Source organism: Rousettus aegyptiacus, unplaced genomic scaffold (genome assembly GCF_014176215.1).
Source record: "Rousettus aegyptiacus isolate mRouAeg1 unplaced genomic scaffold, mRouAeg1.p scaffold_m13_p_1, whole genome shotgun sequence".
Classification (NCBI taxonomy): domain Eukaryota; kingdom Metazoa; phylum Chordata; class Mammalia; order Chiroptera; family Pteropodidae; genus Rousettus; species Rousettus aegyptiacus.
Genome location: NW_023416284.1, coordinates 77,969,919 through 77,988,514, shown reverse-complemented (window position 1 = coordinate 77,988,514; position 18,596 = coordinate 77,969,919). Strand labels below are relative to the sequence as shown.

At 33.9% G+C, this 18,596-nt stretch overlaps 1 protein-coding gene across 1 annotated transcript in view; it reads right to left on the bottom strand.

The window, feature by feature from the left end:
• OFCC1 (orofacial cleft 1 candidate 1) overlaps positions 1 to 18,596 on the bottom strand; it is a 274,965-nt gene that overhangs the window by 245,942 nt on the left and 10,427 nt on the right. The window contains exon 5 of the mRNA XM_016138235.2: positions 5,683 to 5,769. Within this exon, the coding sequence (XP_015993721.2) occupies positions 5,683 to 5,769 (87 nt within the window). The remainder of the gene's footprint in view (positions 1 to 5,682; positions 5,770 to 18,596) is intronic.

Below are 18,596 nucleotides of genomic sequence, written 5' to 3'. Positions count from 1 at the left end.
TGATTATGACATCTACTACACAAGAATCATTTCAGAACAAGCCATTATGATTTGTCAAATTATACAATAGAGTATATAAGCCTTTGATGAAAATGAATGTTTTCCATTAACTATTCTCTACATGTCATTTTTTAACTACACATATGTAAGAAACAGTGAACTTAGGTGGTCTTACATTCTTTTATATATGCTATCGCAATATAATAGAAAATGCAAGGGCTACTTAGTTCTTTTGTGAATTTGAAGCAACAAGATCATTTCATAAGAAAGAAATAACATAATCATAAAAACAGGTATGTGAAAGAGGATTTAAAGGGACATCTAGGTGGATCTCCTGCCTCTACAACCAAACATAAATGATGCCAAGTTGGATGACCCCTGCTGCCTTAGAATTGGAATACACATCCATACATCAAATGCGTTCCCCCTTCCCATAGGAGGCAAGTGAAGTAACTAAACTGTGGTTGCAGTTTTACTGTGCTGGTCTTAACATGTAACAATAACATGTATGCCCATACTCCACAGGTGAGCCAACTCTGAGGATAATAGTTAATTTTACTGCTCACAACTGAAACTCACTCAGCAAGTGTTCTAGAAGATCCTTTGAAAATTCTAGGTCCCTTTTTCTGAGATTTTTTTGAACTTCAGTGTTGAACAATCCCACGTAGCTTATACCATGGACTTGGAATGGCGAAAGAGCAAAGCCTAGACTGCTGTAGCCAGATGGAATGTTTGAAAACATAACATGAAAAGGTCTTTAAAGTTGGCAGCTTCTGCTCACTGAATCCTGTAGATGACTTTTTCAAGTATCATTTGACCTACAAGTGTTCTTTTCCTTTCGAGAGCCAACAGAGACTTTCTAGCACCCTAAATTTGGGGGGAAAGGAAACGAGGTCATTCCCAGAAGGCATTTTGCAGATTGTGCATTGGGGAAGTGTAAAATTTTATTCCAACATTGTCTAAAACTATATAACTCTTAATAAGAACAGCTACAAAACTTATCAAGCTGATAAATGGCTCATAAAGGAAACTTATTTGGAAGTTAACATTGAGCGATAGCAAATGCGTAGATGGGAAATTCTCTGCAGATGTAAAAAAAAAAAAAAGCTCCACTATAAGGACTTAATAATCTTGATGGACCAATGAGGGTCATAGCCAAAAATAAATGAACATACATTTTGGATGTCAAAACAGACAGACAAGGGGTAAATGGCATTAGTATAGAGAAACCATTTTTGGAAGACAGGCAGCATGGCATAGTGTTGGTATCAGCGAAACCTGACTCAAAATCCCAGGTCTTCCACTTATTAGCTTTGTAATCTTGGAGCAGCTTTCTAGAGCTCTTGAGCTTTAGCCTCTTTGCGCTCATAATGGGATGGTTGTGAGACTTAACAAAATAATATGTATAAAACACTGAGCTTCATATTTCTCACTTCGACTCCTATTCTATGCCAACTGCTCTGATAGAATGTAGTAGGCACTCAGAAAAGGGTAGTCCCCCATCTGCTCGTTTGTTATTAACTACTTAGTAATTGCATGAAGTGCATAATTTTTAATGCTTTGGGTTCTGTCATCCTGAACTAGTATTTGTGTTTTTATTATAAACCAATAAGTTATAGATAGCTTTTTTTTGGGGGGGGGGGTATGAGAGGAACCTGAACAAGACCTAACTGACAACTGCTGTAGAGGTTCTGGTTTCTTAGGTGTGCGTATCTGGTGAGCAGCCCCCTTCAGTGTGCCCTTTAAACACCCTGGAGAGTCGAGCAGTTTACATAGCACAAAAACAGAAGGCAAGAGAATGTCTCCTTCAAGCTCAAATTCAACAGTTTGAATTAATCTGCTTCCTTTTCCCTTCAGAAGTTTTCCCCAAAGGGAAGAGTGGAGAAAGCCAATAGGACTAACACAAATTCTAAGGGGAAAAAGAACAGATTGAATTCCAATTCATGATTTTCGGGTCTCTTTGATTTAAGAAAAAATACTAAATCTTTCTAAGTTTGTTTCTACATCTTCAAAATGAGAATAATGATGGCTACTTTAAAGGCTTTTGTGTTGGTTGGTCAGAGTTACTGTATCTAGCTCAACACACCCCTTGGACACTCAGTAAATAATAACTAATGTTTACAGAAGACTTGCCATGTATTGGATACTATGTTTAGCACTTTAAACTCACTTACTCATTCACATATTAACTCAACAAATATTTCTCAAGTCAACTCCTGTTCTATACCAAGAGCTGTGCTAGGCTCTAAGAATTCATCAGCAAACAAGGTAAACAAAATCTCTACCCTTCTTGTTTTCAGGAGATGGTCCAATAGGGGAGAAACACATTTCACAGACAATTGCACTAATAAGTAATGTGCTGACCATTGTCATGAGTTTTTTAATGGAAGTATACAGGAAAACATCACCTAGTCACAGGAGTTGAGAGTTGTCATTTAAGCCAAACTTCAAGCAGATAGGGCATCGGCCACATGAGGAGAGAAAGAAGGCTGTCCCAACTATTATGAGAGTTCATTGTCCAAAAGGAGCTCCATGCATATAAGGAACAAAAAGAAATCCATCGTGGCTAGAACATGCTGAGCAAGTGGAGAGGACCAGAGATGAGGAAGAACAGTATATTGGTCTTTACCCTGAAAGCAATAAGTGACAATGAAAGGGCTTGAGTAGAGGGAATGGTAAGATGCTGCATGGAAAACAGCTTAAAGGGGAGCAGGACTGGATATGGACTAAAGCAGTTTATTAATTCCAGGTAGGTGATGATGTTCACTTGGGATCAAGTAGGAGCAACAGAGATGATGCTGAGAGGCAACCAGCAATGAGATTTCATATATCTTGTGTTTTTCATGTCAGCAAATAAGTATTAGACACCATATATGAACCAAATACTATGCCAGATTCTAAAGACATTTAAGGTCAAATGGGAAAGAAAGCCACTAAAAAAGTAAGTCTCTCAACAAATATGTAATTCATAACTAGATACATGCCAAAGGAAGAAAAGCTGGGTGATGAGACAAAGCAGCAGAGTTAAAATTGATGATCTGGAGAACACATTTAGTAGGTCAAATCAACAGGCCTTCACCACCCTATAAGGTACTATTATTAATTAATTAGTTATTATTAAATGCAACCTACGATGGTTAATTTTTTATGTGCAGTTGGCTGAGCTGACCACTTGTTTGGTCAAATATCAGTCTAGATATTGTTGTGAAGGCAATTTTTAGATGTGATTAACATTGAAATCAGTAGACTGTAGATGTCGAGAAAAGTAGAGAACCCTCCATAATGTGGGTGGGCCTCATCCAATCAGTTAAAGACCTTAAGAGAAAAGACTGAGGTTTTCCAAAGTGATTCTCCTCAACATTGCAACATAGAAATTATGCCTCCATTTCAGTCCGCTACCCTGCTGAATCCAGTCTCAAGGCTACAAGATCAATGCTTACCTGAATTTCACATTAACTTTTACCTGAACCTCCCACCTGCTACCTGCCCTCAAATAGACTTGCCAGCCCCCACAATCACATGAATTAATTCCTTAAAATAAATGTTTCTCCCCCTCTCTCTGTATGCACACATGCGCGCGCGCGCGCACGCGCACACACACACACACACACACACACACACACACACTACATAGGTATTATATAATATGTAGAGAGAGAAAGAGAGAAATCCTATTGGTTCTTTTCCTTTGGAGAACATTGATTAATCCACAAGCTAACATTGCCTTTATCAAATCATATATAAAATTGTAAAATACTAAAATGTTGTATGTTTACTACATAGCAGCACTCAGATCTATATTTCATAATAAGTAAAAGGTATCTACCACGAACCAATATATAAAAACTTAACATAATATTATCCTCCCAGGATTTAGTGTAAAAAAATAAAATAGTAGTGATGAATATGGGTGATTTATACTGTAGGTAAATTAACAGGCTTTATGAGAATAAGTCTCATAAATTCTATTAAAGATTGAAAATTTTCTAACCTATGCTATTTCTCTTTATATCTTGACTTCTGATAAGCTCAAAGTAAGAGTGAGTGCTTAATTACAGTAATACTATTGTTTTCTGTTTTTGTATGGATTCTCAAATTCCCCTTTCTTCTTTATTTGAACTTTTCTTTAGCCATATGCATTTTATATTTCTATTATTAGTGGAGAATAAGTAGAGAATAAGCTATAAACAAATAAATACGAGAACAAAGCTGAACAAAAGTGAAGATAGTTGGAGCCAGCAGACCTTTGGGGTGTCCCTCAAATTCTGCCATACAAAATGTGCATTGCATCTTTGCTCAGGCAGGCCCTCCTTGGAGCTCATTCCAGCAGCACTGCTGTTATGTCTCTGCATAGTCCTCAACCCTGTGCCATAGAGGGTATGGATGGATATCTTGTGCTAATTAGCACTTCATACTCTCCTAAAGGGGTAATTGCACAGCCTTGGATACCCAGAAAAAAGAAAAAGACATCGTTAATTGCAGACTTCAAACCGGATTGTGATCTAAAATGTGAGACCTCCACTTAACTACAGAAGTTGAGCAATAGCGGCTGACTAGGGGAGGGTAACCAACAATATTTTGCTTTACGAAACTTAACTGTCTATAATTAGAGCCATTCTTCATTCATTCAACATTCTTGTCAATTTTAATCCTTTCATTACAAAAATGCCACCATATAAAACTATATCTTGTGATCTCTAAGAAATTATAACAGACTTCAACTAGTAATAAAATCGATACTCCTTTCTAGAATTCATTGGTATTCTCTCTCATTCTTAGAGTGTGTTTTGGGCAAATAAAAAATTGAGATTTTCCAGTTTCTAATTCACCTTTATTTTGAGCTACTGGCAAAACCTGGTCCTGAGAGTAAGTCCTTGCCTTATCTTGCACTTACATGTTTTGATAATATCTGTGGATTCTGCATCATTTGAAAATAGGTTTAATTTATTGAAAACAACCTTTTAAAATAATCTTTGTCCTGTGCTTGAGCCCTTTTATTTGAGTTAACCTAGTTTTTATTAAAAAGTACAGATTCAATGGCTGGTGCCCAATGGTGAAATATGATCTTCTGGATTGCAAATGACTCTAAGTAACATCTGTTACTATATTATTATCTCATCAATGAACTTCGTAAACTCTAGAGGGCTTGGTAAACTATTAAATATGCATAGTGGTATGCCCATAAGAAGCAATATTGAGTTATTATTTTATAACCACAGGTAGACTCAAGATTATAGAAAAGGAAATCATAGTGTTGTACCTTTGTGGTTCGAAACTTAGGTGGTGGGTCCATGCCTTTGATGAAGGGGATTCACTATGTCAGGAAATCCATATGCTAGATGAATTTTATTGAAGAATGCTTATATCAACTCAAAAAACAGAGATGGCATTTGCAAAGTGATGATGCTCTTCATATGCATAACATAGGCCTTCTAATGGCACCAAACCGCTCATGACAATATCAAATAAAAGCAAATTCCTGTTTCTTTTATCTGACCAGTTTGCCGTCCTTGATCAAAAATTACCTTCGCTTCCCATCATGTTGTTAATGGTTAAAATTTACCATTTAAATTGTAAGCTGCAAAATCTAAATGGAACTGCATGTGTGATCTTTGTCACCTCATTTTCATGAATGGAAAAGAATATTCTGACACAAAAATTACATACTTAATTCTAGCTCACCCTCTCTGCTGACCTCCATCCCACACTGCCTTGGGTTTATTTCCTCATCCATCAGTGGGTCAAAGTAATTTCTGCTGTATTCATTTCCTGTGGAAAGTACATGAAGTAAGGGTCAGTGATTATTAGAAGCACATGAACCAAAATGTTAATTTTGAAATCGACACCAGTACAGAAGGGCCATTTTAGCTACTTTATAAGCTTAATTTTTTTACAAGATTTCCAGGCCTCCCTTTTTCGTAATTATCATCTTGATGAAGGTCAGAAAAGGTAATTCAAGAAACAAGTTCATGCTATCTTTCTACTACTAAAAAATTAATGAGAAAATTATCAAATGTAAACTTTAAAAGAATAATAAAAAAATTTAAGCAAAATTATTTTTAAAATATGCTCAAGAAATGGACATTGTTGGAGTATAATTATGTTTAGAGTTCACTGATGACTCTATTTACTCACTGATATATATATCATTCACTAAGTATATCATGTTTTTGTTTCCAGAATTTTGTAGTAAAAGTAATAGTAGCTTAATTATGAGAAACTGTAGCAAAACCTCCATGATGATAGTTGAATAAAAAAGAAAGAAAAAGAGAAAGAGAAAAGAAGAGCAAAAGAGTGAAAGGGAGAAACAGAGGGGGGATTTGAGGAGGATAGGAAGAAGGAAGGGAGGAAAGTGAAAGAGGCCTGATTACTAGTCTTTTTGTTATGTCAACTTAAGTAACATGAAGGAAAGTTAAAAATGATTTAGCCTGAATTTCATTCAATATACATCAATGATCTCAACAATACAAACCAAAAATTCTGGCTTTACATTTCCCACTTGCTTTTGTCCTTATCTCAATAACCAAACTGTAGCATCCAATACAATCTTTGTAATAGAGAAAAAGGTCTGTTATCAATTTTCCAAATCTAGTTTTATGCTTCCTGCAGACTGACATGTATATGTGTCTGTTACTAGTAATTTGCATTTAGTGAAATGTAACCTATTCTCATGACAATTCAGGTAGCCTCAAACATTACAAAAGTAAGAAAGCAATGTAGACTGGAAACAATAATTTTGAAAATATTGCTTACAGAAAATGGTTAATATATACCAGTTATACTGTGACACTCCATAGTATATTTATTTTAGAATCAAAAATAATCCAAACAGTGGCTCCTTCTCCAAGACTAAATGGACTTTTGATATGAACTTCAGTTTAATTTATATTTCTGGACCAACACATTTTTGCTGTCAGTCTCTGTTCTACCAATGTAGTAAGGACAAGAACTGAAATCTGCTTTTTCTTGAGTTCTCAATAAAGAAAAAATAAATGAGTGTCATTTTTGTTACTTTATCTGTCAACAGCTACTGGACTGGTATGAATCTTGGCAGTATGTAATCAAAGTCTTATGTACTGCAATAACACAGCCATTCTACCTCATTCACTGTAATTGGTATTTTTTTCCCTCCTCTACCACAGAGCACTGTGATACTTTAAGTATAGCCTTCCATATGCTGGAAAAAAATTAACCTACATTAAAACAAAAATGGTAGTGTATTCCTTATAGTATTGCCACAGCAACATCAGTCAACTCTTGGTACCCATACCCTGGAAACTCTCCAATCCAATACGAAACTCAAATTCTTTGTCTACTAAAATGACTTATTAGTAAATAAAACCAAGTTAATCAAGACCTTGGAGAGTGAAACAAAGTCAAGTCATTTTTCGCCAAAAGTCTTGAGAAGTTTATTTTGTTTGTAGGTTCTCAAACCATTTTCATCTTTGTTGTTAGCTGAGAAATTTGGGTGTTAACCAGCTATGCAAGAAGGAAACCTGCACACTGGGAGCCTTCTAGAGCGTTAAGTCTCCCCTTACGGCTAGATGCTTCTGCACCCAAGTTGGAGATGGGCCCCTCAAAGGCCTACTCATGGTTTCAAAATCTATACAAATCGTTCCTTCCACATTCAGTATGGGTTGATATGCACATATAAGTTATAAATGCCACTCCCAGAGTGATTTATTTTATACTTCATATTCTGAAATAGGGAAAATAACACTTTACAAGTAAAGAATTATGAGAGCTCTTGAGCAAAGAGGCAATCCTTGACATGCAGATTTTCTTTAAACATCCTCAAATTCAAAATCTTATTGCATATTTATATAATTCATATATTTTTACAATTTATATATTATATTACGTTGTGTATGGTTTTACATAGATAATGTTATACTTGTATATTGTCTGTCTCTCCCACTAAAATGAAGGCAATAACATTATCTCTTTGTTTACTGTATCCCGCTCACTGACGAGAATTATGCCTGGAACACAGAGGTACTCATAATATCATCTGAATTCATTCATTTGTTAATTAAACCTTTCTTGGAAACCTATTGTAATATCCAAATCCTTTCATTATCTAGATGGTTTTTCTTTATAAAAATGAGCAACTAGTTATCACCCTTTATTTCTCTCTATTTTTCCTTCCCTCTCTCTTTCCCATGAAGACTTCTTTCCCTTTTCTTTTTATTTAGTGACTTCTAGGAAACAAATAAAATGTATGGATTTAAAAATCAAACAAGAAACCATGGCCCCTGCTTTTAGAGCATAACCTACTGAGAGAACAATAAAGTTAAACATGTACAGCCTGATAAGATTTAACATTATGGTAAAGGATAAAGTTCTGTTTGAGCATATAGCAGGAACATCTAACCCATACTGAAGACTTCAAATAAGACTTCCTGGAGAAATTGCTACCTGAAATAAGTTTGAAAACATTATTAGGAATTAGAGAAATCAAAAGTACTGCCAGAAGGAATTTTTAACCAAAGAAGCATGGGCAAAAGAGAAAAAAGTATAAAGACAAGAGAAGCATGTTTTCTTAGTGGATATTCCTCAATTTTCCTCAGCCTCCTAAAGTCACAAAAATAGTAAAGTAAGAATTAAAATTCCAACTTCTTTACTAGCCCCAGAATCTATTTTAACTAATGTTTTTGCTCAAATTATTTTTAAGTTGTACACTGTCACTTTATGATAATATATTTCACATCCATTCATTCATTCAACCAATATTTATTGAGTGCTTATTATGTGACTATATCAGTAAAATAAAACGCTGAAAAATCCTTTCCCTCACAGAGCTTACATTCTTGAGTGGGAAAATAAAAGCAACACATATAAATAATTTATAGCTTATTAGATGGTGATAAGTGATATGAAGAAAAGACAGAGCCTGACGAGGTGATTAGGTGCCCCAGGGAGAGGCGGGAGTGCATTTCTGTGTATACTTTTATTTCAAACTAACACTGACACTCAAGATTAAATTATTATGCTCTCAAGACTATTTAGATAGTGAAATAATAATGTATAATTATTATAAATACATAATATAAAATAAATTATAATAAGTAAATTATTATTTATAACATTACTACTTTGCCAATTGCTTGCTATAACATAAATCAGCCTATGAATCGAATATGAACTTACTATTAAATATTAAAATGATTCTCCTTTCTTTTGGTATGTTTTGGCCTGAGAAGCCAATATCCTAGACACAGTAGGCAGAGTTTAAGACAGTTAAACACAGGAAACCTATCACAAATTTGGAAACCTCAGACTCCATTTTAACACTTGCCCCTCTGCTCATGTTTCATTGGATAGTGTCAAGATTTAATAAAATGAGATGGTTTTAGGATAGTGTGGATATTACCAGAAGGCTCGTTGCTAATAGGATAAATTCCTAAAAATGCTTTAGTCATTCAGAATATGCTTTTGGATATGTCTAAAATCATCTCATAAGAAAATTAACAGATCTACTGGGAAATTCAAAGTAGGGCATTTAGCAATATTCATACAGGTTTTAATATAGCTGATATTTTACCATTTGTTATAGTCAGGTGAATAATCTGACATGTGTGTGTGTGTGTGTGTGTGTGTGTGGTTCTACATTGAAGCAATTAGATGTGCTAATAAATCAGTTGATAATAAGCCACAAGCTAATAAATCAGTAAATTAGTCTTCTTGATACTCTCAATAATCGATTTCTACTTCCGACATCCTAGTATTTGTTGTTTAATGCTTAGAATCATCACAAGTTAATGCATTTCTTGTGCTATTTTTTACTAAATCATGGGAGGAAAATACATGCACTTGCCTCTTCACTTCCACACATATCAGGTTTTCCTATCATTTAACTCGGAGCAGCACAGAACGTAATCAGGGCTTTTACTTAAATTACACTGTACATGAACTTTGGTCAGGAAATCCTCTAGCGTGCACCCATGCAGTTCCTTGGGGGCTATAAGAGTGAGAATGAAATTGCCCACCAGAGAAAGGTTAGTGTGAATCATAGAAGTGTCTTGACTCAACGAGGCAATCACTTCCTCTCAAATCAGCTACATTAGCTCTAGAGGAAGAAAATCTGAACGCATCTGTTAGTCGGAAGGTTTTTATTGACTCCTTTTTTGTCCTTTTCCTGTGAATCCATCTGCTTCAGCTCAACTTTTTATCACCAATCATCATGTTTTCTAAAATATACTATAAGTTAAACAAACACAAGGCCTGCATGTAAACTAAATAACTGACTAAACAATTTATATTCTATGATTACAGTCATATACCAAAAATTTACAAACTAGGATATTCTGCTGAACATTATTCCTTTTAAAAGCACGAAGCCTAGTAACCATAATTAGATTTGATTCTTATGAACTTTATAAATAAATTTGAGAAACCTTCATATTTTCCCACTTTGAAAATCCAATACAAAGATCTCAAGTTTCAATGTCCACAGGGAAAGACAGTTTATGTATATGTATGAAACATAAATATGGGAATCAGGGGGCTGAAATAGAATATAGGTTAGTGGAAACTATGTCAAACTCAAGTATGCTCTACTGTACTAAATCCATTAAAACACTATTTTTACAAGGTTAATTTATAAACATTTTTTAAAAAATAAAGACATCTAAAGATACAAGAATGTTTCTGAATATGATAAGAAAATAGTCATCTTAAACAAAAGTCTTCGTTATACTAAATATCAAAAGAAAACAACAAACTCTAAACAAACAAACAAAAATCTAATGACAAAAACTCAAACTATGACTCGGATGTCCACTATTAGTATTATTACTCAACATTCCTGTAAAAATTTTGGCCAAAGTAGTTAGGACAAAAATAAGAGGAAACATAGGCTAAAATTATTAAAAATAATTACATTTTGTATAATTATTAGCTCATAACAATATGACTTCATGCCATGAAAATATAAGAGATTTGACTGGAAAACTTTTAGAATAATAGCTTGAAAAATAACCAGGTAATCACTAAGAATCATTAATTTTTCTAAATACCAGCAATAACCAGTTAGGAGAGGCAATGAGTAAATAGAAAACCAACATCCACAATAAAACTCCAGATACCTCTCAAAAATTAATTTATATTAGGCCTTCATAAGAATCTATAAGTGGTCATTAATAGTACTAATCTTACCTAGAAACTGAAATTTAAAGGCATAAGCAAAGACAGGGTTAAAAATAGCAAATTGATACCATTTCCCTTTTCTTCTTTGTAGAAAGGCTAACCCGTGAAAATTGGCCTGTTGCTAACACTATATTCAAGAGCTGGTGCCATGTTGGACAAATTAGCTTTCTCAACTGCTTATTCTTACTTTCTTTTTAAATCTTCTGGGTATTTGAGATATCAGTGATTTGAAAATCTAAATAGGGTAACAGTTGAAGTTTGCTAACAAGTACTAATTAATTGAGCCATATTCTTTCTTACCCTAAGGCCCTCCCTCATGGTGAATTAGGAGGCATTTTAACTTTCAAACCTCTGGAGTGTTGTCGAATGCATAATTGCCGCAGGGCTTTATTCTGCAGTATACCCCAAGGCATTAATGCATCATGTGTTCCTCTGGACCTGAACCTTCACAGCTAAAGCATGTCCCTAAGTACCTAACTTCTAAACAGGAAGATATTCCCATTAAGTAATGGTGGTAATTCAAAGGTTAAGTGTAAATATGTTTTTTTACACATATTAAAAGTCCTCTAAAAGTAATATCAAAGTAGGTTTTCTTTCTTTCTATTTTGAAGCCTGGAAACATTATCCTGCATATGAATTAATTTATATATTCAACTTGAAATATTGCCTTTCAGATTAGGAAGTACCTGATATTAGACATCAATCAGCCCTCTAATCTGTCCAATTGTGCTTTCATTTATTTAAAAATATGTCTTTCTCATGGATCGAAGACCACTTATATTTATCTATTATATTTAAAGATCATTCAAGTAGCAATGTTTTCATAACACTGTAGCCCACTTGAATATAAAACCAATCAATACAATGGATTATTAGATTTAATTTAAATAATCTTAATTAATAATCCTTTCTTTATAGAAACTAAACTCTGTATCTTGCAAAGCAAAAGGTTCAGGACTTCCCACAGATTTTTTTAATAAGTTTTTTGTCAATTAATCTAATAAAGTATAAAGAAAATCTTATTTTCTACTGAACTCTCTTTAATTAAAAACAGAAAGTATCCAAAAAATTCCAAATGGGATTATTTGAGGATTAAGGACTAATTTTTGTTAATAATATAAAATACAAAGGTCATATAAAAACTTTTCTAGTAAAATTGTTCTTAAAATTGAAATGAAACTATTGAACTCCAGTCAACATGGTGTTCTCATGGAATCTGATATTTATGTAGAATTTCATTGATATAGTGCAACTTCTTACTCTGATAACAAAAAATTATTTTTAAAAATTTCTCCAAATATTCAATGTATGTAAAAATTAAGTAATCTATCCAACTCTAAAATGTTGGCTGCATCACTGAAAATCAGAAAATGAGTTTTTTGTTTTTTTCAGTTTTTTTGCTCTGGAGTTATTTATATAGAAAAGTCACTGTTCTGTAATATCAACTATATAATCTCTAGTTCTAGCATTTCTATGATTCTAAAATTCTTAACCATACTTTTTTTTTACCATCATTTAAGTTCCTGTATATACATTTTAATTTAAAGATATATAAATTTTACTAGCTTAAATAAATCCAGTGGTTTAAATGTACAAATTCATCTATAATCAATGAACTGGAGTAACAAGATAATATCTGTGAATGCTAAATGATTCTTCTTTTTTCAACCAACTACATATGAAAGATTTTATAAAGTATCATCTTACAAACAAAGTCATACATTAGGGGCTTCACTAACATCAATTGGAAGAGAAGACAGAAAAATAACTATAATTAACAGTTGATGAAATGTTACCAACAGTTTCAATTTTAGCACTAACAAAACTATAAAAAGACAATACAAATAGACATACTGCTGATATGCTGGGCAAATTTGTCTGATTATCTGGAGGTAGGTAGTTTCTCCTGAGGAGAAAATATATTAAACTCCTTTACTCTGTTAAAATTCTCAAAACTCAAATGTTTGATTAAAATGCTCTTTTCCCAACTGGACAAACATTGTTCTAGAATTCTGCTGCTACATTAAAAAAAAAAAAAAAAAAAAAAAAGGACAGGAAAGTAAGTTTAAATTGATTAGTTTAAACTGACCAATGTTTTTTAATCTGATATCTACATAAAATATTTGTTTATTTCAGTAGGAAGGATGCTTTCCTGAGTGTTTATTTTTAGTTTTTCAATGAAAAAATTCAAATCACTTAGGAGCCAAATGGTATCTAAAGATACAAATCTAGGTCAGTTCAATAAACTAAACATAATTAATTTTCCTATATATTTCTTCTTCTTAATAATAATTGAAATGTCCCGGAGCAAAAAATATTTTAAGTGTTCTATAAATTTTATATAATACCTGTTTTCCATCTTAAGGGAAAAACATATTAATGAGAACAATGTAAATAATTTTATATATGATATCACCTCTAAAATAATTTAGGCTATGTGCACTATGGAAAAAAACAATCTCCATCATGTACTTGCTCAAACAATTTGAATTATGCACTTAACATGCATACTTATATGTTACCTTTATTACTATTTTTTGTACATGTGTTTTTCTAATGGTCATACCAATCTGAAGGTAACATTATGGACCCAACTGTACCCCAATCCAGGATTTCTCTAGTTCAGAAACAGCTATTACAGATCTCCTACCCTTAATTTGAACTACCCCTCATTTCTTTTACAAGGTAGAAAGCCTCAGATCACATACATTCAAACCCATTCCTCTCAGTCTCTTTGTAATGTCTGCCATTTTCTTTCTCAACTGCTCAGCCTTCTGCTTTGCTGCCTGATGCCAAGGATTCTATGCTCACAAAGGTGCTCTTTAAACCACAAACATCCTCATATCTACCATGAAATCAGTGGCAGCACCTCCACTCCACAAAGCCACAGGGAAACCACTTCCTGTCAATTCTAAAACCGCTGCTGTTGCCTCCAATACTGATTCCTGCTGGTACCCCTTACGGGCTATGCGATGTTTTCTCCATCATTTTCTCTGGAGTCATCAGACTTTGAACTCATGCCTCTGTCTATCTCATGTTCTATTGGCAATGAAAAGTGAAGCAGTATACCTCATTTTCTCTCTCATGGTATTCCGCATATCACACAGGTTGCTGAGAACCCCAACAGCGGACAGAGATCTCAGTTTTTATTCCAAGTCCCTCTCCTTAAGACCCAGGAATAAATGCCTGAAGGTTAAATCATGAGGCAATAAGATTGGCAAACAGTGTACTATAAAAAAAAAGGAAAACTACATTTCCTCTCTGGTCCTGAGATATTGCATGAGATCAATCTCATGTGCCTGACTGTCTCTTTCCTTAGAATTAGTCCTTTCCTAGAAGTCATCTTTGTCTTTCTTAAATGAAAATGCAACAAATGAACCAGCAAATGTCAGCTATAGAGAGCTTAGTGAAGTTTGAATTTAATATGGAATTTCACTGAGATAATGTAACTTCTTATTCTGATGGCCAAAAAGTATTTTTTTAAATTTTACTCAATATTTTAAAGAATCTAGGTTAAAAAAAATTTTAATTCCTGTCTAACTGGTAAAACACTGACTATACCATTGACATATCAGAAAAGCTAAATTCCTATATCAATTTTTTCACCAAAAAGCTTTATGAATTTTTTTGGTCACTTTAAACCACAGATCCTCAGACATGCTCAAGCCTAGTCTGAACATAGCTTAAGCATCTGTATTAGGATGCCAGTTAAGTTAGTATCTCATGTACAAACACAAAAACACACACATTTACTTTTCCTATTTTGCCCAAACTTCTACAAATAATTATTGAATTTAAGAAATACTATATATGAAATGATGTAAAAATCTTCTATGAGAAAATATTGCTTCTTTGATTGTGCCAAATTAATATGGGCTAGTCAACTATAATCTCAAGCGTTACCCTAAATGTGACTTTGCTAATGTAATATGTTTCATGAACATAGAGAGCATCCATTTTGCTATGTCTACTCTTGTATCTCCCGTATCTAGCATTGTGCCCGACAAATAGAAAATCTTCAATCAATAAGCAAATGAAGAGGAAGAAATGAGAAATACAGTATTTTGGTGTTATTTTAATTTATATATGTGTGTGTGTGTGTGTGTGTGTGTAGTATAAATTATTTTGTGTCTAACTAATCACATATATATCACTTCCATTTCTGAGTTATACTGATATTATAAACAATAGAATACGATCACTAAATAAGAGACATTTACTAGATTGTTGTTTGATTGATTAATTTTGCTGTCTTTCATTTATTTTTCTTCCTTAATAACATCACAATTTCCTAGTCCCCGATGTGTATTGTCTTGTTGGTCCAGCAACTCCAGATTCCTGTCTCCAACTATAGAATCCAGGAAGGGTTGACAGAACCTGTTTCTCCTACCTGTGATAAGCTACAAAGCAGGCTAATCAAATTCTTCCCTTTAGGACTTTGGGTAAGTGAAGCAAAGATGGAAAGAACACTTAAAATAATTTCAGTGAAAGTTGGAGATTAAAAAAATAGAATTTTTTTAATCTCTGTTTTTTCACCAAAAAGCTTTGTGTTTTATGAAATTAAATCACTCACCATTAGCTAACTGTTCTACTAGCTGCTTCTATAATTATTTTTCATTTCTTCTTATCCACACCCTTTCCATGGCTCCTTCTCACTTTTGTCCCTCATTTTATTTTACTGTCATTTAGAATTCAAGCATTCACCACCCTCTTAGTGCCACCATGTTATATGTTCGGATTATTAAATATACCCTTCCCACCAAGCCAGCCTTCAAGCTCTTGTTAGGTTCAGAACTAAATCAACTCCTCTCTCTTTTGAAATTCTAAGCACTTCAGGTTCTCTGCTGCTCTCCTTTTCAAGTTCTATCATTCTGAATTTCCTCTTCTAATAAAGCTAATCATCATCAAGCCAGGAAATGGTTCGCAGTGAACAAAGAAGATGAGCTGGTATCAAAAAACAGTCTACATACATGAAGCCATGAAGCACAAGTTCTGGGCAAGATAGAGCAGGGTACATGTGGCCAAAAAAATATCACATACATTTAAGTTCCTCTGGAGATATAAAAAATAGGGAGTTGGATGCTTTTGCTAATTGTCTGCTTACAAATTATAGGCCAATAGTAATGGAAAGAAGAATGAGCAGAGCCCAGAAGATTTTCATTAGAAGTGAGGGGACAGAGGCAGAGCATGCTGGGAGGAGACATGGCAACAGGAGGAAAACAGAGAGCTTTGTTGTATTCTTTTTTCCATTCGCACCTTGTAAAAATAACTGATAGAAACTTGTAATGTCAGCTCTACAGCACACTGTCATTTTCCCTGGAGCAACTTTAGACAAATAAGCTTCTAAAAAGGCTTTAATATTGGAATGTTCGGGTAAGATTTGGGGGTGCCCTCCAAACAATCTTAAATCATTCCACTCCGTAGTTATTTTGCCTATTCCTAAAGATTGGTGTATACTTAAATTAATTATTTTCTCCTCTACTAAGGAACTCAATGCATCATAATTTTGAAATCTTTTTATCCAACGTTTATTTTTAGAAAATCTCTCTCAGGTATTTTCTCATAATTTAAATAGCTATACATCAAATATGCATGTATACTTTTTCATGTTAACTATGTGCCAAAACAGACATGGTGTAAACCCCACCCGTGTCAATATCCAGCTGCTTTTTTCAGGACGACAAATCATCCTTGGCTTTTTTTATCTAAAACTGCTCTTTTGTTGTTCCTTCCACTCTGCTCTACTTTAAATTATAAAATTTGCTCTTCCTCCATTTTCCAGAACTGGGCCAACTATCATTTGTCACAGTTAATATCTTTTGTGTCCATTCTTATCTTCCAGACATGAGAACTAAGTCCATTGTAGTAGTTCTCAGCTCTAGCTGTCCATCAGTATGCCTTGTCAGAAATCTAGAATACCTTCCTGCCAAAGAGTCACCCCTGAGGGTTCTGATTCCCAAAGAATCCCTGGTTCCACAAATGATTCTGATACACAACCAAGGTTGAGAAATAGTAACACGGGAACACAAATTCTAATTTTAGGGGTATATAAGAATGAAAAATAAGTATATATTTACATAAGCAATTATGATCTCCTTATAAAGACTCATGTGCAAACCAGCATCAAAGAAGTTGGCATTTGGCATAGGCCTCCTTTAAATTCATTAAGTTACTAATTCCTGGTACACAAGAGAACTCACTCAACCTATCTCCAGTAATATCTTTTGTACCCAGACTTTTTTATATCAGAAAAATTATGTTACGAATGACGAATATAATTAAACTGTGTTGGAAGTATTATGTTGTGTGTCAATATCATGTTAGCAGTGTTTTGTGGCCTGGGAAGTTATAGTTCTCTAAGAGTTCTTCAAGTTCTACAGTGTGGACTTGAATGGCTAGATGTCCAAGTATAATTAGCTATAGCTACATTGCTCAATACCATAGCCACCAGCCACATATGACTGTGGAGCACCTGAAACGAAGCTAGCTCACTTTAAAATTTGCTGCCAGGGTAAAATACGAAAAAATTTCTAAGACTTCTTAAGAAAAAGAGGAAGGAAAATATCTCTAAAGTTTTACGTTGATTATAAATTGAAATAAAAATGTTTGTAGATATTGGTTTAAATAAAATGTATTATTAAAATTAATTTCACTTGTTTCTTTTTAATTTTATTAATGTGAACTAGCTGAAAAATTAAAGTTACATGCACTTCATATTATATTTGTGTTGGATAGCACTTGCTTATGATTTTTACAAACTACCCTAACATTTATTACAGATGTTATCTTTTCATAAACCTCATCTTACCTTCTGTCACCAACACCTAATCTACCATAAGTGTAATTATACTCTATCACTCACTTTATTGAGTTCCTAACTCAATAAGTCATCAAGCGGTATTCCACCCATGAATATTTTTTTAAAAACTTAACATTCGAGATTCTCACAAGGCTTCCTAGTCTTTTGTGCCCACAGAGAATAAGAATTCCTGTTAAAGAAATCTGAACACCTCTGTCAAATATATATTTGTAAAGGATTGCTCCATCCTTCATTTGAGCTAAAGGATACATTTTTTTTCCTCGGGATCTAATACTGAAATCCTTAGCTTAATGAGAAAGACTTATTTTCCCCAAGGGAATCAAAGACCTAAAAATGCTCTTGGGTCTATGATACCAGACTTTTATCTGCAGAATCTAGATTTGAACAAGAAGCCAGATGAATGCCACAGGGCCCTAAGTCTCTCTTCATGTTCCTGAGCATTCATCATCTTTGCCAGCATTTTCTTTGCCAGATTGGAGGTTGCCGATCTTGAATATCTGACCAGCTCTAGAGTTTCTCTTCTGAATACATCAGCAACCTATCTCATTGTTATCCCGATAGTCACTCACAATGCCCTGTCCCTATATCTAGGAATGTCTTCCATAAAAAGAGAAGCGATACATCAGAG